General features: G+C 33.5%; 1 protein-coding gene across 1 annotated transcript in view; it reads left to right on the top strand.

The window, feature by feature from the left end:
• The window catches only part of LOC145680428 (degenerin-like protein unc-105), a 553,540-nt gene that overhangs the window by 487,297 nt on the left and 41,680 nt on the right, over window positions 1–24,563 (top strand). The window contains exon 4 of the mRNA XM_081750948.1: window positions 23,320–23,470. Coding sequence (XP_081607074.1) covers window positions 23,320–23,470 — 151 coding nt within the window. The remainder of the gene's footprint in view (window positions 1–23,319; window positions 23,471–24,563) is intronic.

The raw sequence follows: 24,563 nt of genomic DNA on the forward strand, positions 1-24,563 counted from the left end.
TCTTCAATATCAGATTCACACAGTAACACATAACTAGTAAAGATTAAAGAAGACGAAAGAATAAAGAATGAGAAAGTAAAACGATCTTATATATTCTATGTATAATATCATGTCAATTTACATGAAGATGGTAAGAAGTAAGAAAGGATCTCGACATTAGCGAAACGTTCACCAATGCTTTCCATTTCTCTATGCAAATATATTATGGACCAATTGATAACATTGTGGGTCAATGATCTGGTCATCTTTCGATTATATATATAAATTATCTCACACTATAAAAGTTTTCATCTCACTACGTTCGTCTTCCCGTAACCTATCATATTGTTCTCGTCAACTTTCGCAACGATATAGCGTATGACATTCTGTTTTCCCTGGCATTATACAGTCTCTTATTATAGTTTCTTTCAAACAGTTTCTTCTCTGAAACTGCCTAGTTCGCGACCTAATTCTCTTCATTCTTCTCCACACCCATAGTTTCAACCTTGTACTCTCTTTCACGTACTTGTTTTCATACCACACGAATCATTTCTCTTTATTCACGGAAACACAGAATAAACTTCCTCCTAAAGGGTTCTTTTGCCATTTCTATCCTTGCTTTTATTCCACGTTTGCAATGTTATTATTACCTATGTATGAAAATCTAGTCATTTGTAATTGCAATGGACAACGCTCATACAAGAATTATAGTAAAAAAGTGTGTAATATGCAACTGAAATAATAGAAAATATAGTGAATTAAGTCAAATATCTGAAGCTTTTTAGTATAATCATGTATTATATATGTGTTCAAAAATTATATTAGAGGGAAAAAGGTATATTCAACAATACCTCCTATCTGTATTTTTAATTTAGTGCCCTCCAAAATTGTGCAAGCAGAATTATTACTATGCCTATTTCAAAAGAAAAATAACGGAAAAGAGGGGATCGATTTCTTCGATCAATTGAAGAGGCTGTGTTTGCTAAATAGTAGAGCACTCAACCCTAGTACGTGGAACCCCTTGCTTCCATACTAGTATACATCAAATGGTTTTTGTGATGGTGTGTGCTCCTCAACTGTTTGTTTTAATTCTCAAATGTCCCACAAATCATGAACGTAAGAATAAAACTTGAAGATTTTATTGTACAGTCGCGCTTTAGAAAATGTATCCACAGAGGACAGATAGACACATATATGTATAAAACATCAATCTATCTTTTGTAAGCTAAATTCTGTGTGCCACAGTGTTCCCGAACTCCAAGTGTGTTCTAATATTCAAGGATTTTAAGGTACAACTCATCACTTCCCTTACTGTTACATGTTATTTAACTTAGCTCCTCTCATTTGTATTAACTAACAATAAGTGATTTCAAAGCAACTTGTGTCTTATCACATACATAAGTAATGTATTTATATATATTTATTTTTCACAATTAATTTCAATCATCATCTTATTAAACACTTGCAGGGACATGGGTTTAGAAGTAAATGCAGAGAAAACTAAATACATGGAAGTGCGTCAGGACCGGAATACAGCAAATTATGGATGCGTTAAAATATTAAATAATACTTTCCACATAGTGGAAACTCAAATATCTAGGATCAAACCGAAAGCATATTCACGAAGTAATTAAACGTTGACTAAAAGCAGAGAATTTGTGTTATTCAGTTCATTTTTTTAATAAAAATTTTATTGAAGCTTAAAATATACAAAACGATAATTATGCCTGTTGATCTGTATGGCTGCGAAGCATGGCCACTTACTCTGAGGGAAGAACATAGACTAAAAGTATTTGAGAACAAGATCCTGAAACGAATATTCGGACCCAAGAGGAACGGGAATGGGGAATGGCGGAAACTTCATAACGAGGAACTACATAATTTATATGGTCTACCCAACATTGTTAGGGTCGTTAAGTCTAGGAGGCTTAGGTGGGCGGGTCATGTAGCTAGAATGGAAGAAAGTAGAAACGCTTTCAGTCTTGACTGGAAAACCATTCGGAAAACGACCATTAGGAAGACCTAGGCGCAGATGGGAGGACAATATTAAAATGGATCTCGCAGAGATTGCAATACCAAGTAGAAACTGGATGCAGCTAGCTAAGAATAGAAGTCAATGGAAAGCTTTTCTGAACGCGGTATTGAACCTCCGGGTTTCATAGGCCATAGAGTTAGTTAGTTAGTTAGTTATTTCAATCATCAAAATAACCTGCCGTTTCAAAAAAAATGATAAAACTTTATGCTAAGTTGGCAACTCTGTTACCCTGATGATAATGCAAAATATGTCAAGCATGTCGGACAAATTCTAAACAGTTTTTTTCTATTTACCACGGTGCACCATGTTGTTATCCTAATAATGAACAGCATGTCCCAGTCTGTATATCACATTAATAGACTTCACTATATGCCCTGCCTGCATAACTGGCAGCTTTTATACAGTAGATATGGTTACCGAATTAAAACTACTATCCTTATTGTAACAGCAAGGCGTTTCAGTAACTCAGTCACGGTAATTTCTAATAGGAAGGTTAAGCCAATAGTTGTTATTATCTGCACTGCCTCGTGTCTGACGGCAAACATGACGCTAGTGTACAGGAAATTTGAAGACGTCCTACAGAATTTCAAAGCTAGTAAATCTTGTCATAAACTTAAATACGGTATATAAGTATATATATATATATATATATATATATATATATATATATATATATATATATATATATATATATATATATATAAGGCTATTTCTAATAATAAGTACATTAATCACACTATTAGATGTCTTTACCTGCGCTGCCGAATAAACGTTTATCTCTTATATTCCGTAACAAAAAGGTGTCGCTACCTACCTTGTTTAGATGACACCAAGTTGTCCCTGACGTACACTACGTGTTATTACATATATATCTCCTCTTACTAGTCACTTCTCATACAAAGTCGCTCGGCGAGAAACAAATATGTTTTCTATACTTAAAAAGTGCCTTTAAACCATGCAATCAACGTGATTAATATTAGGCAACTTATTATTCTCGGTTCATTTTAGCCACTGCAGTACGCAGTATTAGTACTGTGTACTAATTTCATACACAGAATTTCAATGAAGAGAATTCTTCGTTAACTAATACCGTATCATATTACAATTACTTTTACATTATCCCCATCTAAAATTCTTGTTCCAAAAATCTATGATCTAATGCCTCGATAAAATAGTATGGTTATGTCTCATACGAAATGTCTTCCTTTCATCCGAAGAAACATTATGTCTGTTTCCCTCTACCACTATTATTTCTTCCCTTCATCAATTATTTATAAGTATTTGCTTTCATCCGTCTACTTTACCCTAAAATCTAGATATATAATACTAGCAAAACAAAATAATCTCACTGATAATGTTAGTATAAAAACGTCCCAACCTGTATGTCACATACGCACGTAAAATTACATTCTTGGTACTAATTCTTGTTCTCCATACTGTCTAATATATTCCGATAATTTAATGGCTAGCATGGGCGCTTTTCGTACACACAGGCCCAAGTTTGATTCACGGTGCTTCTTTCATATAAACCATAGTAATCGTTTTACTTTTTAAACTAGTTTCGCATCTTTCATAGCCAGGAAGTGTAAGCCTAAGGCGTTAAAGTGAAAAACCATATGCTCTATACATACAAAAGGCGCTTGTCCGGCATTCAATTAATGAAACTGAGACGTGACTTTGAGCAAAATAACATTTTCAAATACTCTCCTCCCATTTACAACACAAAATTCCTATCTATTAGTTTACGACCGCTGTAGATCACGAGGTGAATATACCGTATTTTAGTTCACGTAACGGTTTTAAACACGAATAAATCTTCTTTGTGGCTACGTGGTTAGCGTACGCGCCTTTGGCGTGGGGATTAAATTCCCTGCTGGAGCTCAAGGATTCTGATTCCACGTTAATCAGTAGGTCCATGTCCCACATGACTATGGTGCTAAAAAGGGACGCTAAACTCCAAATCAAATACGATTATTTGTACCTTCAAGGAACGATAAGAAAAAATCTAAATTTTCTCATAAAATGATTACAAAAGTATCACAATTAAAACATCACATACCAAGCTTTATTCAGCTCCTGCATTTCACAAAGTTAACATTTTTTTTTCAAATGCGCCTCAAAATGAAAAAGGTTGGGAACCACTGACATACGCTAACAAACATAAAAATATTATTCAAAATTCAAACTTATGTTCAGTTCAATATTACTAAAGATAAAATTCAAAGCAGGTGTAGGTTACCCAGTTCCTTTCCCCTACTGTAAATGTTAATACCACACAAAAATAATAAACAATTAATACTATATTACATAAATAATCAGTTTCACCCATCATTTAATGGTCTTTTCATGTAACATTAACTTCTTACATTCTGAAGAGATGCTAGGATTCTATGAGCAGGAAAATAATCGCATATTTATTATGAAATTTATCTGTCTGTGTGTCTATGCAACTATTGTTTTAATATGTAAAATAATAACTGCGTTTAGCCCTGACGGAGAGGTTCAAACAATCCAAAATTCCTTGCTATTTTTTATTGTATTTGGTTTTCGGCGCGGAAGATCATGATTCGATTCCCGGCAGCGTTACACGCTGTTTCCAATATATACGTTTTTCTAGTTACATAGTAAAAATTCACCAAGGAAAAAATTTAACGTACGGTTTTTCACGTGGGAGAGCCCTCGTGGAATCCAAGTTCGAATCCAAGTGCAATGAACAATCTTGATTCCCTGTAGCCTATATATTACATTACACTATACATTAGTTAATTCATAATTCCATAAAAGTACACCGAGTCATATGGTTTTCAGTGCCTGAAAATTCAGGTTCGATTCCCGGTAAAACATATCCGTCCCCTATATTCTTCCTAATACATTCAAAAAATAGTACTGTGTTTTACTTGTATTTCATTTACAATATCACTTCCCATATGGAAAGAAAACATGAACAAGTATGAAACAAGAAAAGGAAAATATGATATACACAGTTAGTACTTACCAATGATTTTCTCTTCAAGTGTCGATTTTGTTTCTTCTTTCGAAGTACTTTCTCAACGTTAAGCGATGCCGAAGTCTTTTATCGCATTGTATGAGTCATGCAAATGTTTTCGTATTTATATTACCTCAGGTGACCTTCAGAACATTCGAGATGCTTCTCGAAGATCTCTGTCCCGCTGTGTTCCTCTTCTTTGTCCCTCCGAATTCTGGTCACGTTGCAGTTTACCTGCTGTTTACCCAGACAATTAATCTTTAAAGGATTGCGTTTCCGTTTCATAATTTATTCAAAAAGTCTTTTAAAAGCAAACGGTTGACATTAATTATACATTTCAAGAACCATGCGTGAATTCTTTACATTATTAATTACTTCCTCTATATTAAAATGTCCACTATACCCAGAACTAAATTAGCATTATTTTCTCATTTAAACCCAAAACAATTTATTTTCAGTAACTAACGTTGTTTTATTTAAATTTGTCGCTATAATTCAAAGCACTACAAAGTCTGCCGATTCATTCTATCTCACACCCTCATTACAAATTCATTCAACTTATCACCTTAAAAGACCAAATGCAAAGATCATTATATATGAGCCAGCTCTGTTTAGACATTCAAAATGTTACAAAGTACACAAGAAATAATTAATCAACATAAAGTACAAGCACAGCCGACCGTTTCTTTTAATTTTATATTTAAACCTTTATCACAAAATAATTCATCCTGCCACTTTAACATGCTTTACAAAGGAACGCATATAAAAGAAAAGTGGACAAAAATATGTAGGTCTTTATTACGTACGCAGACAGGCGCCACTGAAGTAATGAAACTACAGTCCGGTACAGCATAATTAGATGTCAGTAATTGTACCTAAAGCACCGGTAAAAAAAACTGTAATAATTCAATTACAATTGAACCTTTGTACTTCAATTTATTACTTCAATGAGAGTACTTAGAGTAATTACAATATTCATTACTTCAACGACAGTATGTACCTAGAGTATAAGTACTTTCAAGGTCAAAAATGGTCCATGGATGGGTATAACTCTACTCACCCTATTCTATATTTGAATATACAATATTTGGCATAATTTGAGTGCAATTTGTCTTAAAATCCTCATATATATACCTTCTGCATCTGAATTCCCCCGCCCCCCCCAAATTTACAGAGAAATCGGCGCCCTTACCACTGGCGGACTGATGATGGTTTTGTCGGGGTAACCGCGAATGCGGTACTGCGACGGATATGGCCTTCGGACCATACACTGATCGTGGCGGTTTTCCCTGCTTACGGTCGTGTGGCGGGAACGAATCGACTTTGCATTACCCACAATTCTTCATTCTTCGCGTGATGAACGTCATTTGTTCTGGTTTTCATATGAACAGAAGAGAACTCGGTGACGTCTGCTGACCTAGGATATAAGAGCAACAGGTAGCTGGCTTACAAAACTATTTTCGTGACCGGTTACAGCAGAACATGTACGTTATTTGTTACTTAGCAAAAATATGAAATATACTGCCTAAAGCTTTGCTCATTGCAAACAATCAACTCCAAAATTAAAATTCTCACTGACAATTACGAGATACTTCAGATATACTTGGAAGGTTGGAAGGTATTGCCTTCTACAACCCACCCATCCCTGGATGGTAATGGAATTCTTGAAAAAAAAAAATGGTGTTACATCTTCGTATTTTAACCATGTATTGGTATAAAGGTTTCAGCGCTTAAGTGCCAATACGTTGTTGCCAAAATTGAGAGTAGATTATTAAAGGCGGCATGAAGAGAAAGTTTTGGGGCAATCCGCCGTGGTTTGCGGTAGATCCGATTACGTCTTGCACATGGGGCAATACGTGGGGGGATTTCAGCAGCTGGGTATCGGCTAAAGGCGGGGCAGCAGCGGAATTATGGCGGATACCCCGCCGGCGGGACGAAGGCGTAATTAGTGTAATCGAACAGGTGGCCGGGCGGCGGCGTCCGCCACCGGCCCGCCATTCGCACGTCGATGGGCCTACGGCGGCCCTTTGGCGGAATGCTTATGGGGTTCGGAGTTACTGCTTCTGAAAGTTTCCTAATTATGCCTTTAGGGACTAAGCGCGCGTTTCGTGGAGGCGTGTGGATTTTAATTGCAAAATTTGATTACCTTTTCAGAACACTGATGCTAATAAAATTATTTTCAAATAGTAAGTTTTCCAAAAATAATGTTCGGAGTACACTTTATGTTGTGCTAACTTTAGAATACTTTCGGCAAGCCTATGTAATTGGTTGTTTTAAAGTCAATAATTTATTGAAGAAAAGTAATATTTCGGGCGTTCAGAACACAATGTATCCAAGTCCATTCCCAATAAAGTTCAGTTTTGCTCAACAAATGAACTCTATTTCAAAACGTAATATCTTCGCAGTCAAGAATCCGAAATAAATGTAACTAAAACCACGTGAAAGGGCGTGGGATAGTTTCATATGACAGCCGTTAGACAAGGGTGTCAGTGGGGCAGGAGCGCATCCGCCACCACACCCAGCCTGAATTTCAGATTTTTGGGGCAGTAAGACAGTTTTAGAAATCTTTTGACAAGCAAAGTCCAACAGAACAAGTTTGAAATCCTTACACCAAATAAATGCGGAAGAAGTAGAGACGATCAAAACTAGAAAGTTGCTTAGGCGCAATTTCCAGAATTTTAAGCAGGCCGGAAACTCGAAAGTAGAGTCACCTTTGGAATCCTTGGGCTAACAAATATACAAGATAGCAATATAGGCCTATAGCTCCTTAAGTCCAAGGGAAATGGATTATAACTTATCAAAATCCGTATTTATTCGGTGTAAGGACTTGTAATTTTTTTCTGTTGGACTTTGCTCAGCAAAAGATTTTTAAATCTACGTTACTGTCCCCAAAATCTGAAAATCAGGGTAGAGGCCGGATGACCTCTAAACGGACGCCCCTCTCTAGCAGCGATCTTATAAAAACTCTAGATTGCACCTTGTCACGTAGTTTTTCTTTCTTTGATTTCGGATTCATGGTTGCGAAGAAATGACGTTTTTCGCTGGTGTATTCTTTTTGATACACCCTGCATTTATTTAACGTAATTATGAATCATTGACTATGGCATTCGGAGCCTCACTTATTAATCATCCCCGCGCTGCATCATACACAATATAATGTTAATATCTTAAATTTATGAGCAAGGAGGAGGAAATTAGCCCTCGTATTCCTCCGTTCCATCAACACCTTTGTCTAGCGGTTGTCCTATGAAACTCTAGCTCACATCCTTTCACGTGATTTTGGTTTCATTTATTTCGGACTCTTGACTACGAAGATACTACGTTTGCTGAGCAAAAGTGTACTTTTCTGAAAATGGACTTGGATCCCTTGTGCTGTAAACACCCCATACTTAAAAATATTTTTAAAAAACTAAGTTGGAGCTAAATTTATCTTGTAACCCAAGTTTGTTTCGAAACGCGTAAAATTAGTTTGTTTAGTTTGATTGATTACAGTTTTACATCTGTAGCAAGGCTATATGAGACAGGGCTTATTGTTTAAAGTGAGATACAAACCACTAATTTTGAAATTTTACGTCAGATCGCAGTCAAAATCTATACAGCAAATTTTGGACATCAGGTGCCTCTACCCCCAAAATTTAAGGTTAAAAGCAGAAAATTTTGCCCTGTAGTGTGGTGCATAGATACAGACGAAAGATCATGTCGTCCCAGGAGCTCACTACATTCAGCAATGTGGCAATAAGTACCGGTATCACGCTTTAATGGTTAGTTACGCGGATGACTATCATACCTTGCGCTTTCTCGTCTAGTTCCTTCATACAAGCTATGCCAGGGTGTAAAGTTTTTAAGAAAATTTACAACGGAGGTGTGGGAGAGGGACGAAATAAACTTTTTATAACATAATGAAAAAGGTATTGGTGATACGAAATTAATTCTTACCTGAAGTTCTCAGTTACATCTCAACCACATCACTGACGTTAGAATCATCAGAACCAATTTTCGGATCAACACTTCTACCAGCTGTTTGGGTTTCCACTTTTTTCACAGCATTGCATTTTTCAGAACGATTCTTCATTCTTTGAACTAAACCAATTGTTTCTTTCTTATACGTTTTGCAACAAGCTCGTATGGTCGTTTTCTAATTTGAGGGAGTTTGAATTACTTTAATAAACTTACTTTAATAATGATATCCTGTTTTCATCCGTTAAACGATTCCATTTGGCCTATGTTTAGCAGAAGGGGTCCAGCTCTTTCCTCTAAAAAATGTTACAATTTTGGTAATTTCTGTTCACATTCGGTTTGTTAGAGTAGGTTAGATTAGTTTAGGTTAGGTTAAGTTAGTTTAGATTAGATTAGTTTAGTTTAGTTTATGTTAGAGTAGGGGTTCCGCATAATTTTCCAAAAAATGATAGAATTTCGCTTATTTCTACTAATATTAGGTTAGTTTAGGTTAGTTCAGATTAGCTTAGGTTAGTTTATGTTAGGTTAGGTTAGATTTGGTTACGTTATGTTACATCTAAGTACTTGCATCATTCATTTCTCCTGTAATTTTTTTTTTTTTTTTTTTGTTCTTTTACGTGCTTCTGGACCCATTGTACTAAACATACTCCTTCCATTTGTACGGAGACTGAGAAACAACATGTACCGTATCAAGGAATGAGTGCGATATTTTAATTTCAGAACCGCAATTTAGCAAAGAACCTTTTCTTTGTTTTGTTTCCATGATAATTATTTTATTTATTTTTAATATCAGTCCTACAAGTAGTCCAATCTTCGACTACGATACCTTCTTGCAAGTTAAGTGATAATACAATAAACGCTAAAAACAAGAGGAAAAAGAGACAAAATAAATTGTAGATTACCACATTGACCTAATGTAGCCACGAGAAATCAAAGCATTCACATGGGAAGAAAATAGTCTTCTGAATGAAGAGCACTTTTTGACAGTTTTCTTTCTCTGGCAGATTTATTTACAAAAATAAAATAAAGTAAAAATAAACATATCTTTAAAACAAGTCTTAAAAATACAGGTCTTTAAAACAAAATGTTTAAAACGTATATAAAATTTGTTTTAAACAAAATCAATTGTTTAAAACAAGTTTTAATCATTTGTTTGTTTTAAACAAAACAACCCTGCTACTCAATAAAATGAACAAAAGATACACTTTACAATTCATAAGGATGGACTTTTAAATGTAGTCGTGAACTAATCGAAATTTTCATACCTATGATACACGTGCAGGCGCTTTCCAAGATTAAACACTTTAATAGCAATGAAAATACAGTTAAATGCCACAATATTGTGAACAACATAAGTCTATCAATTGCACCTCGACCTAACAATTTCATACATAGCATATTTTTGCTAATTAATAAAATATACCTCATTAAATTATCCCTAAAGCTATTCAGTACGATATTCTACAATTAAATCACAATTTGAGAAGTTTTCATATTTACAGTTTAATATCAGATCTTCTCGGCCTCTTTTCAAGTCCATTTATTCGAAAAGGATAGCAGTAAACTATCGCAACACGATATTTCGCACATGATATCTCATGCCTCAATGCAGATTAAGAGCACTCTTCACGAACAGTGCGTGTGTATGAGAGAGAGTTTGCATATTTTTAAAGATTCTGGACAAATGGCAAGCAATAATGATTTTTTTGGGGGGGGGGGGAAATTTCACCAAAATTTGTCTTCAGTGCTGCTGTATAACATAGGCCTGATTAGTTTCGGGAGGGGCCTGGGCCCCCTGAGCTCATAGTTCGTTTCGCTATTGCTCGTTATCTAACCATATAGCTAGTGATCACATGTTTTATTGATTTTGTCCAGTAGTATTAGTGTGTCTAGCCATACTTAGCGAGAATTAATACCGTTTTCTGTGCACATGAAAATACAATTTTCATTTTAAACAGTTATGTGAGTTTCAAGTTGTATTTTCTCAGGGAATTCAGAGACTGTTATAATAAGTGTGTATATGTGTCACAAGAAGCGCCATGAAGTGTGACAGAGGAAAGAGGGGGGAATCTTAAAATTGAACAATGGCTTTCAGTTTATCAACTTTTGCTTTCTATTCCTAACTGTTCTATTTTACTTAAATTAAGACTAGATTAAATTTAATCAAATTCCATAGTTGTAAATTTTGATCCTAACTTTTGTAAAGTAACAGAAACGTGGCCATTACGAACAATTAACGAAAAGTTCTAAGTCTTCTATATTTTCTTTCTTTCTGTGTCTTTTTTAATTTATCGTCCCACTATTGTGCTCCAAGGCTAAGGGAGACGGTGATGATGATAAATGAACGAAACAGTAGAATGAAAAAAGTGGGAGAAAACTGAAGAACTCCGAGAAAACCCATGCACACGGCGTTTGTCCACCATAAAGTCCACGCTGGGGGAGGTTGGATCAAACCAAGGACACCATATCTTCCACGTCTGGATCGGTATAAAGAAGAATGTAAAAAATCAAATGGGTATAAAAGAAATCTGAGAAACTATAGAAGAAAAGAACAGTATTAAATGACCTGATCCATCGTTGCTTTTTGGCCCATTGATTTCTATGGGGAATCACTTTTCTGTTTTCCTTGAAATGAACTGAAATTCTAATGGCTTAATTTTACTATTTTTTTCTTAATGTCCTTACATTGTAAAAAGTAAATTTTGTTCTACTTAATTTTAATATTTAGTATTGAAGTAGTGTTTCCTACGAGACGAGACGAGACGAGAAATAACGTCTTCTCGTCTCGTCTCAATTTTCGGAAAGCTTGTCTCGTTTTTTTAAAATTATATACAGAACAAAATTTATGACTTGATTTCCTGCTTAATTTCGTCTAGAGGTTAACAGAATCTTTCCGCGTCACGGGAGGACCAAGAAGAGTGTTATATAACATTTAAACGATATAATTTGTTATTGAAGTATATTGTGTAATAACTTGCATACTTTTAAACGTTGATAAATGATCTTCATTATGCAATATATATAATATTACATAACAATAATATAATGACCCATTTTCCCAAGCGAATTTAATTTTGTAGAATTATTTCTTTAAACAGCTTGCAGTTTGTTGCCGTTATTTTGTTTTTTTTTTTTAATGTAAAAAGTGTTTATAAAAATTAGTTTATATACCGGTAAATTACAAGACGAGTCATTTTTAGTTCAAATTATTGTCAAAATGTTAGAGAGATTTAATTGTGAACACAATTATTTTAATATATTTTTGGATCAAAAGATCCAATATATTTCAGGCAATAATTTTCTTGTAGGCCTTATACCTCGAGAACTACGTAGAGTGTAGCCACACCAAAACTATCACTTAACTCAGTATGATGTGCTTTTTTTGCAATAATAATAATAATAATAATAATAATAATAATAATAATCATAATAATAATAATAATAATAATAATAATAATAATAATAATAATAATAATAATAATAATAAAATAATAATAATAATAATAATAATAATAATAATAATAATAATAATAATAATAATAATAATAATAATAATAATAATAATAATAATAATAATAATAAGGAGAAGAAGAAGAAGGAGGCGGAGGAAGAGGAGAAAGCTCGATTTAGGAGCCGTTCAAAAATTTTGTGGTCCCTGATCCAAAAAAATAATTATTCGCAAAGATCATTTGATGCATTTTTTCTATTATTCCTAAAATTCTTTGCCAAAATCGCAATCTTTTGATTCATTTTTGGAGCATTCCTAGAATTCTTGATGTCTCTTTTCATTAATCAATATCGTTAAACATATTTAAAATGGAAAAACAAAATCTGTGTTTAATTTGGGTTCTGTTAAATAGCCTATAAAGTCTAGGTAATCGTGAATATTTTTATTTTTGAAAGATGCTTTTACGGTTAAAAAATATTTTATAGTTCATTTTATTTCAGTAGTTTTTGTCCCTTGATGATCTTTCACGGATTTGAGGGAGAGTTCCTTAGTTTGACAACATCTGGTCTATATGATTTAAAAAAAAAAAAAAAAATAGAATACGACACATTGTAATTATTCTAAAAATGTGTATGCACGTATGGAAATGCATATTTAGAAAGTTAGTGCTTACTCTATGAGTACTCGCATATTTCTGAATATATTTGAAGTTACGAATTATTTTAGTAGGCTACTTTTAAGTCTTAAATATATAGTTTCGTATACAATGGACGTCCCTCAAGAAAGTATTTGTCTTCTTCTTTTTTAACATTAGGGAGTGATAACTCTATGAAGATAGTGATTTCATTCACGTATATATATATATATATATATATATATATATTGGTAAATCTTGAAACAATTAAACGTCTGAAATCTCAAGCTGCGTCCCTCCACTCGTTCTTCAGAAAACAATCTTTTTAAGCTCTGTCCCAGGCGAATCTGAAAATGGGTTAAAGAGAAACTCGATACTGTGCTTAACTTAAAACCAAGATTAGAAAAGATCAAAATTCATCGACCAGTGCACATGTGGATCAGTAAATCCGATGAATGATCCGAACTTTCTATGCCACTATACAATACAAATAATGTTCAATAACTTCAGTTGATATTGAAAAATCATTTTAGGCACATAAACTAATTTTAACAGACAATAGACCGCGTCTCATACCAGAAACCTTGAAGAGCTCTTAGTGCTGTACTGTAGAAATTTCTTATGTGCGTAGTAACACTGTAAACAAGTGAATCTGAAACCAATAAAATGTTTCTTAAGTATATTTTGTAACGTTTTAGTGCATATTTGCATGTATACTTATTTTTTCAATGTAGGGATATCCATTAGGCTCTACTTATAAGTCCGTTAAAAAGATTGAAAGTTGACGCCTATACGTTCCGTGAATATTCTCATACAGCTAGGGACGAACGTTATAAATCCATACTATGCAGCAATTCATGGAAACTTCCTAATTTATACCAAGTGACCTTCCAAGTCATAACAAAATATTTATGAATTGTTTGAAGTAAGTCTAACCTATCTGACGAGTCACTGCGTTTGTTTTGTGATTTTGCTGTTGTGTGTTTAGGCCCTTATATGCTGTTATTGGTAAAAGGAGTTGTCGAGAGAGAAGTATGAGTGCTTTTCTGCATTACTTTACAAAGTGACCAGAACATACGAGCTCCAAAAGTCAATACATGGATTATTGTGTTATAATATTGTTAAAGTTATTGTTGTGATTTGAAGTGGAAATTTTTTGCCAAGTTCGTAGCAAAATTTCACACATATATACACGTTATTCTTCAAACTCCTCCATTGTCACTGCACTGTCACTAATCCGACGAACAGATTGTGCATGTGCTCACTTCAGAGGCTGTAGCTCGGGAACTAACAGTCATAGCGAAACGAGGCAAACAGTGTTTGCTGTTTTGAACCTATCGATAGGGGCACTTAGTAGTCGCAGCGCGCTCCCTGTGCCGGTTGACGCGCCAGTTCAAAAGTTCGGTCTTTTTTTTTTTTTTTTTTAACAAGCCTTATATTTAATTTGTTTCTTGTTATACATTTTGAAATAACAAAATCATAATTTCTTTGTAAATGAATGAGAAAAATATAATAGGAATAATCTAAATATTACCATATGTGATACTGATTTCTGGTGAGGGTGTTTATCTCAAATTAAAACTCAGATTGTATCTCAGATTGTACTTTAAAGTAAATCTCCTTTCATGGCTGATGCTAAAAAAAAGGGAGGACGTGAAATTCCAAATAAATAAGATCGATCAACCTAACGCAGACGGAAGTTCGGGGTTGATAATATTTTTACGATATAATGTTATATAAAAGTGATTTCTAAAATTAAAATCTTGCCAATGGATATTAGACAATTTCAAACTCACACATAAATTATCATATAGTCTATTATAGGCTTTCTCAACCTATTTCGTATCACGACCAACGTCTATCAATCCTCTTGACAGTGACTCAAATAAGTAATTTTTGGTTTCTAATAAGCTTTCTGATTGCAGCTGCTTATTCCTGATAGTTGTATGTGTGTATAAACCTTACATACATATACCACTTTTCAAAGAATACCTAAAGATCCAAGTCGAAATCACTCCCTTTCTAAATGATGATGAAATCTTATATTTCAATATGTAGGTTTTCACCCGGCCCATTCCTTTTTTTTTATTGCTATTGTTCTTTTATTTATTCTTTATTTGTTTAATGTTCTTTGCAGTATTTGGCAATAAGTCTGGTAATAACAATAATATGTCTATCAGAATATGTAGGAATCTCATTTTTAATTTTTCCTACAGTGTTAATTTTTTAATGATACTAACATAATGTGTTGTAAATTTCGTATATTAATAGTGTTTATTCGATTTTACTAAATTTTCATTTATGGCAATTAGTTATTCATGTTACGATTTGACTATCTTATATATGGGCGTAGTGATACTAGTAATCAATTCTGCTACGCATTGAAATACATATGTTTACGAAATTCTTCTAAATTATTTAAATTTATATCATTTTAGTATTATCGTATTTAAAATATTCGATATCTTTAATTGGGATAAATAATTTCAATATTAGCCTATACAATCATTAAATCTGACAATTATTAAAAATAGGCGGATTATGTCCATAGTCTTGTATAAGTTTACATTCCCATGTGTTTTAACGTAATGTTACTATAGAAAGAAACGCGTGAACTCCTCATTTGAGGAACATCTGAGTTTGAGGTTAATTTATGCAAATGAACGTCAGTCTTATTTAATTTTCGTAATTAATAACGCTTAAAAAGAAGTATTGAACTGAATCTGTGGAAGAAAATCTACTAAATAAAACTATTTGGGTAATTATTTAAAAAAAAAAACTTTTCCTTCCATCAGTCATTCAACGTGTTTAATCTACTTGCGGATCATTAAATCCTGAGTATTACCGTAAACTGAACAATTATTTGACTTAGAGAATTCTTCAAAATTAAGTTAGAACTAAAAATTACCCTTTGGTAGTTTTAACATTACATTGCAAATTACTTTTACTGCCAGAAGTTGAAAGTTTGAAAGCAAGGCAAAGGAATCAAATATGATTTGTGGTTAGCTTTCTTTTAGCCCCTCCTTTCACAAAGTAAAATGACAGTATTTCCTAGCACTGTACAATATTTTACTAGGTATTTAAATTATTAATATTTCGTTATAATGAAAGAGTCTTGGTGAACACAAATGTAATTCTGACTTTTAATTCAATGACTTTAAATTCATGGAAATTACAAAATTCTTTAAATCAGTCTTGCTATGTAGAATACTACTTACAAATTGCATATACTTGTATAATCACAGCAAATTAATTTCAATGAAATAGGTACAGTTCAATGGATATTTTTTATTTAAAACGATTCTTTGCTAGTGTTCATAAAATTAATTCCCACAAATATTTAGATCGAATTACCTTCCTATTTTGATTCTGATACAAATGCAATCTTATGATCCAAATTTACCATACCAAAAAAAAAAAAAAAAAACTTTTTGAGCCAATTAAAAGTTGACGTTTTGCAAAGAGAAAGTGGGCATGTCTTGCATTAAGATTGTATATAAGCTGTCAAAATTGGATATTTCTCTCATAATGTGTCTGAGGAAGGCTATGTTACATAGCTGAAACTGTAACACAAATATATAATCTTAAAATATTTTTCTTGGTTTGGTCAATTGGAGTTTATTAGTAATTTGAATTTTTCAAAGCTACAATAAATAATTTACTTAGTGACCCAGGTTAAATTATGTTTTGATAATATTGTGTTTAATTATAATTATAAGGAAGCAAATGTGAATCATAAAATACAAACTACATAATTTCCAGTTATGTAGAGGCCAACATTACAGTGAGGTAGTGATATGTGTTTTAAAATGTGTAGGAGGCATGCAAGGCTATTATTTTAATTTGGATTTGATATGTATCTTGACATTGCATGTACAGAAAACAACTATTTCGTATTTCATAACATATGTATGTAAACACCTAAGCAGAACCTTGTAAGAACATATGAAATTTATTTTAATAGAGATTTGATAACTACATAACTATCGAAAACCTGTTACAGCGACAGTTATTAAGAAAATTGAGAATCAATTCAGATCAGCTCTTACTAAATGATTTATGATAAGTCAGATTGCCGTTGCCAAAGAAAATAAATATATTTTTTTAATTTAAGTAAAATTCGTTTTCAGCATCTGTAGGAATATACCTTACAGCTGCTAAAATGGCAGCCCAATTTAAGTAAATTATTAAACTTTATTATTATTATTATTATTATTATTATTATTATTATTATTATTATTACTCATTCACATTTAAATAGTAAGTACAACAAAGGCGTTACAAATAAGAAATTCAAAGTAACTTTTTTATGAAATATATTTTTCCGCTACAATACCTTAATTACATTTATCTTTTTCAGCTCTCTTCGCAATGCCCATATTTTCTTTTCATGATCTCCTTAGGAATGCCAAGTACAAGGTTGAGAAACAGATTTACGTAAATATCAGTTCAGTTAAAAGACTTGGAGTTCTTCATCATTTAATTAAACAAATTTAAATCACAGTCATACCTATATCTGTTTTGAGCTGCTAATGAGACAAAATTTTCTAGAGTAATCCATAAAATGCATTTTAAAAACAAATGCTAGTATTTTTATTTTAAAAGTGAGAATTAAATTATGCTGCTTTTATTATCTCTTTTTTCGTCTTTATTTCAAATTCTACTTAATGCAATCCAACACGAATATATATATATATTGCCAGTGGAACTCGAATCAACTGCCAATGGACGTCACCTGATCAGCAGCCGAACGTCTAACGTAATTAAGTCTAATCGGCTAGGGTCATTGGCTAGCAAAGTGAACAAATATGTATGTTTGATTAAGTAACAGAACGAAATGACTTTTGTACCGTATTAAGCATATTGAAGTTTTTGATGATCATGGTATTTGTTATATTATATTTCTTATCGATATTTCTATTTCATATTCGTTCATCAATATTATATAAATAAAAAGAATTGTGAGGATCACTTATGGAGATTTACTGGTTATGCGCATTTGAAACAGAAAGATCTACTTTATTGACGTTTCTGATAGTCACAACGCAAACTTCTAGCAGTCTGCCAAAAGGTTGCGGAAAACGATCTGTTGCACTACAAAGCGAAATCATAGGTCGAGCAACAATGGGATAAACTGTTCCTTAGATCTCTGAGATGCTACAAGAGAACAGTCAAGAAATTGACTCAACTATATGAAGAAAATGGTGAATGGCTCATATCTCGGCCGTGGAGTGGGAGGCGTAAAGTGACAACTACCATTCATGATCAAACTAACTTGAAGAAGTAAGGACTACGCCTTTACGCCATATGTCTATCATGTTAGCTAGGATAAAACCAGGCAGTATGGTTGTTCTCATGAAACAATAAATAAAAGATTATTAGCGGATGGTCTATACTGTTCAAGAGCTACTATTAAGACTTTCCTCACTGAAAATTAGTAGTTCAGACGAATGTAATGAAAACAGAAGAATATAATCCAACCTTAATCATATTGGGTCTTATGCAGAATCGTTCTGACACGCGACTAGCGTCATACTAAAGAGTTCGACTAACATATGCTTCCTGCTGTATTCAGGCCTTTAGTATAACGCTAGTAGCGTAGCCAGGATGTGTGTTTGGGGGGGGCAAGTGCTGTTATAGGCACATATAGAAAAATTACAAACAAAAAAATATATAAACATAAAAATATATAAAAAATTACAAACATCAAAGTACCAAAGTACATTGTCAGACCTCTTTGGGGGGGCGGCCCCTCCGGGCCCCCCCTTCCCTACGCCACTGACGCTAATTACACGTCAAAACGACTTTGCATAAGGCGGATTCTGACTTAGTGACCTGGACCGACGAAAAAGTTTAAATTTCTAATCAACAACGGAGAATTATACCGTATAGACCACATGAAACTAGATATATGAACAAAATATCACAAGTTCCATTTCCGAACGAATCTCAGGAAACGTCTGGAATATATGATCATTGGTCTTGGAGATTTGAGTTCAGTGCCTGAAAGAATAAACAGTAGTGTTTACGTTGATATCCTGGAAAACACATTGTCGTCTTCCTTGGATATTTTCCCGAGCAGGAAGTTTACGAAGGTTAAATAGTTAAGCATGACAACAGTGTTGTTCATAATTCTCGGAAAACACAAGAGTGACTAAGTGAATATTCGGAGCTAATTTGTATTGAATGGCCCCCCTCTATTTCCAGACTTGAACCCAAATGAACATTTGTGGGCTTACATGGTGCAAGAATGGGGGAAGAGGCGTCAGGATCAAGGTCAAACGCTTCCTTAAAACCATGTCATGAAACTCTGGCAATACTTTAGTGACACACCATCTTATTGTTCGATATTCATGTTCAGTATTCCAACTAGAGACCAAGAAGCTGTTGACTCTGAGGCGACTACACGAAGGTACTTTGTGTTACTTTGTGTAAACATTTAAGTCTTATATTTGTTTATTATATATTCGCGAGCGTAGGATATTCGTTCGTTAATTTATTAGTTACGTAAAAGTCTAACGGAAAAGTAGCATATCTTCAAAAAGTGTTTGTGAATATATTTTTCAAATGATGAATTTGAACATCGTTAAGAACACGTTTCTTAATTTTTTATACCAGTCTCAATATTATTTTAATTTCAGTTCATTAACTTTAATTGCCATATCGGATAAAAGTATTCCTCTCTTATTTAACAATTTATTTTCTCTTGGTTGTTTAATTTCTGGTTTTAAACATTATCTCAATTCGAACAATCATATTGATTATTGTCATTTCTTCCACTGACGATAAAAGTCGAGAAAATGTGGCGTAATTTCACTTCTGACGTACATAATTAACCTTTAGTTAAGTAATAGCATAATATTCTTATAGTTTTACTTGTCTTGAATTTTCCTCCTAAGTCCCAAGATTAAATTTTTCTTGGTAGTCTTCGGTTCTCTTCGATTTATCAGTAGTTTAGGGGTAAGGAAGCACATTGTTTTAAAATAAAATGTCTACCTCCCCCCTAACCCCCCGAAATTTCATGTCCAGCCAGCTGGACTTCGGGGCTTTATCCTACTTTTATTACATATGTTATCATACAAGGGACCTTCAAGTTGTAAGCGGAATTTCTTTTTTTCTGTTACATAAATGCACAACATACGAATCAAATACCGTTATTTTCCAAAGTACTCCCCATGTTTACACACACAGACTTGGCCCATTGCTGTGGGAGTACCGGTACCCGTATCCCTGCGTCATATAATTCTTTGTGACGATCTTTCAACTATTTCAGAACACACGTTTTAACTTCGTAGTTGGTGTGAATTATTTTACTCCTAAGTGCTCCTTGATGGACCAAAATGATGGAAGTCGCAGGATAACAGATCGCGGTTATACGGAGGATAGTCTAGCAGTTCCCAAGCAAGTTTGGTGATAGCTGTGACCGCTGTCGTGACCATATAAGGATGCGCTTTTTAGAATTCAAGGATTGCGTTTTCCTTTCATATTTTGGCGCAGATTAACGTTGTCCTCGAATGGAATCACATGTTTGCCATGGACAAATTTTCTGATAATGGAAATTGCATACACTTATTTGTAAATGCGTGTAAGTTTGTTGTACTTTCCACAGTTTATTTCTTTAATTTTTTTCGTCTGTTACAGTTAAATTATCAACAAGATGAATATAATTACGGATTCGGAATAATCTATCGCGTGGCATTTGTGTTACAGTAGGAACGTTCAGGAATTTCCAGTAATAATCTTGAAGCAAGGTGATCTTAGGGCATCCTGTTATTATATGCTCGTGAGTTAGTTTTCTGTACTTCTCAGAAGTTGCACTAAGCGGTGTCAACATCTTATGATCCTGCAATATTCTCCTATTACTTTTTGATCGGCAACGATCTCCTAAAATTGTTCAAATTAATTCCATGTTCTGTTGTGCCCAAGTTTAATTCAGCGTCTGCAAGGTCAGCGAAATAGTTTTCAAATGACACTTTCCATCTGAGTTCTCTTTTGTGCCTTTTCCTTATTTTCTTCCTCCATGTTAACCCGAATCGTCTTCCTGAAACAAGATAAAGTAAATTATTAGAGCGATAACGCTAATTTAAATCAAGAACTACTAATCACATTAAAACGCATAGCTGGATTTTCAGTTATGTAATTGTGCTCATCTTTAGAACTACAAAATTCAATAGTATTATTTTCTCATATGTTATACTATTTATCGATACTTTAAAATATGTTCCCTACATTTTGTAGCAGCAAGTGATTGAATAAAGTTTAATGAAGCATACATACTTCATTATGTGTAATACTCCCATAGTACATAACGTTAAGAAATAATTTAATAAAATAATGGAGGTCTAGAAACAATGAAGAACAAAGGTGAAAATAATTATTCAAAACAAACTTCCTAGTGTGGTTACCTGGAAATTATTATACAAAATTTAGTTCCAAAATTATTTATTTGTCATTCGATTGTGTTCATTTATTAATTGCTTGTAGTTTAACATCATCCCTTCTCTGCACAGACAAGAAGCCCAGCAGAAACTATTGCATAAAATAGAATGTGAACAACTACTCGTTTTTAAATACGATGCAAATAACTCTTCTTGGAATCGAACTAGTGATAAAATTCACAAAAAACACCCTGTTAATGTTAGAATTACATTAGTAAATTTATAGTGCAAAATTAATTTTAGCCGGCTTACTGTAGTTACCTGGTAAGAAATATAATACATTGAAGTATTTAAGTCTTGTCCAGAATCTTTCGAATCTGGATCTGCGTCAGAATAATCGGAAATCCCAGGATCAACCTCACTTTTACCCAATTCTTGTAATATCTCTTAATTTGATAAATGTAACCTCCCTAAAATAAAGAATATAATAGTCGATCAATAACATGTTACATCGGTTCAAGTAAATACATGAAATACATATTTCACCTAGTAATAGGCTAATGTGATAAGTACTTTTTAATCTTCTGGTTTCGAAACAAGCTAATTCAACTACATTTAATTGCATGTTTCTTGCAATGAAACATGAACGCACCATTGCAAGAATGAACACAAATAATATTAGAGAAAATTTGGACAATTTTACGTTAACAATACTAAAATATGGTGTTTGGTCAGGATAAAGCCCTGATGTGCAGTCGGCTGGACTTGAAAATGTAACTTACAAAAAAGTATTGAAATGGAATTAGTTCATATATTTTATACTTTCATTATGTTCTCGGGTTTATAAACAAAGAGTAAGCAAAGATTTACAACCGAAAAATAATAAATAGTGATACACTACCTCTTTTTCCATGCGGAGTTTGTTCATTAGAACCACCTTCGTCATCCATGGCTACTCTTTCAGTAGTAACATGTTTCGATGGAAACAAATGAAATCAACAATTCGTACGTAGATAGCACAGACATCCAGTAAGCTGCACACGTGGATTCAACGTATTCAACAATAGTTTAGCGTCAACTACTCAACAAAAAAGGTCCAGCGGGCTGGACGCAAGGACCGAGGAGGTTATTATCGTTTCAGGTTTTTGTGTACGTTTTTTTAAAATGAAAAGTGTATATTTTCTCATAATTTCAAGATGGTTTGCTTTTGTTATTTCATATCAATGTAAAATACGAATACAAATCATAATTATTACACTCAATGATTCTATTATTATTTGAGCTGTTTGAAACCAGAGTACACTAACTATATTTTTGCCAATTTCTTTGTTTAAGGATGAAATCACTTGCGCTTCGCGTATTTCACAGCGAATAAAATTAACGCCAAACTTATACACAAACTAAGTGCAGTTACGTGGAATCCATTTCCCAATGATAGCAGTTCATGTGAAGCAGTCATTGTTTCCTCGAGAAGCAATATTCCAGACCACGAAAAAGTTAGTTCCGTCTGGCTTTAGACAGTTCATATAAGATTCGTCCTAAACGGTTCAATGATGTGGATTTGTATAGCAATCCGACATGCAAACAAACATATTCTTCTTTATATATGATTCATTTTAAAACGTTTTTAAAACGGACTAATATATAAATTGCTTAATATACATAATTTCCCATGTTTAGTTTGAAATCAGTCAGGAATGAAAACTGAATTCACCCCCAAACCTAAAAAGTCCTTGGATTTCTTCTATTGTATACTGTGCCATATTTAAACACACGCAACTTCAATTTTTATTTTTGAGGAAATATGATAATTACAATTAAACATATACCAACTGAAATACATATAAAATCTGAATGACATTATTATTGCTATTTTAAAATTAACTTATTTTTATGTTGCAGACTTTTAACTTGAAACAGATCAACATGAAGTTGACCTCCATTTGGAAGGATTTTTCCTGGTGGAACACCTCCTTATCTGATGTGTGGAACTTAGCTACATACGAAGTGAACGAAACGTTTGCACTTTATGGACTGGGACAAAAGGAGGATAGTAAGTTTACATATGAACAATATAATATTTAGCAATGTTAAAATGCGCAATATTCAAATTAATTCACATTAAAATATTTTTATTTACGATGTATTTTACCCATGATCATATGACAATATTGACTCTACCAATAAACTTTGGAGCACTTTAAGCTTTAATTAACAAAAGATGGAGAAGAAATCATAGTATACCGAGATTAGACTAGAGCAAACGTGAGAAGTCACAGGTTACTGAAACAATGAAGAAACTAATGAAAAGAAGGGTATAGAAACAGAATTGTTATGAGGAAAGCTAAAAAAAATATATATATATATATATATGAGAAGCTGAATGTTGAATTACGAAGAGAAATCGACAAAGCTAGGAAGCATATTTTAAAAATAAATATGAAGAGGTAGAGAAATTAGAAGGGTTAGAAGGATATGAAAAATAAGTAAGGGAAAGTTAAATCAATCGAAATATGCCAAAAGAATAAAAGGACAAATAAGGCAGTGTAGAATATAAGAACGTAAAGATAGTGAAAAAGAAGTGTTAGACATATGATTGTCAATAGAGACTGCGTAGTCTAGAGGATGAAGATTGGATAGGGGTAGGATATTGAAAAAAGGGATGATAGAATGGATATGGGGGAATGGGTATGGTTGGCTGTTGTGTAGTATAGACGTTTTGGGATTGGGAAGAATGCTTAGTATTAAAACGCTTATTGTTCTTGCCTTTACGAGAGCCGTTATTATTATCATTTCGTGGAGTGTTACGGGTTGGGGGAAACTGAGGGACAGTTTGACAATGAGAGGAGGCGGTACATTGACAACAATGAGATGGGTGTGTGGAGCAATGAGTACACGAGTTAGAAGAAGAAGAGGTCGGATTGGTGGAATGAGAATGTTGGAGACAGGAGGACGGCGGATGGGGTGAGAGGGACCGTGGAAAGGGAAGGGATTTATGGTTAGGAGAGAGGGTGTTGTGATTGTGAGGACTAGGAGAACGAGAACGGGTAGGAGCGAAATGAACAGAGGTAGGTTGAGAATTTGAAAGGGTGTTGAGATGAAGCTGTAACTGTGAAACTTGATGAGTTAGTTCTTGAATGGCGCTA

This window comes from Thermobia domestica, chromosome 3 (assembly GCF_964235325.1).
Source record: "Thermobia domestica chromosome 3, izTheDome1.hap1.1, whole genome shotgun sequence".
NCBI classification, from domain to species: domain Eukaryota; kingdom Metazoa; phylum Arthropoda; class Insecta; order Zygentoma; family Lepismatidae; genus Thermobia; species Thermobia domestica.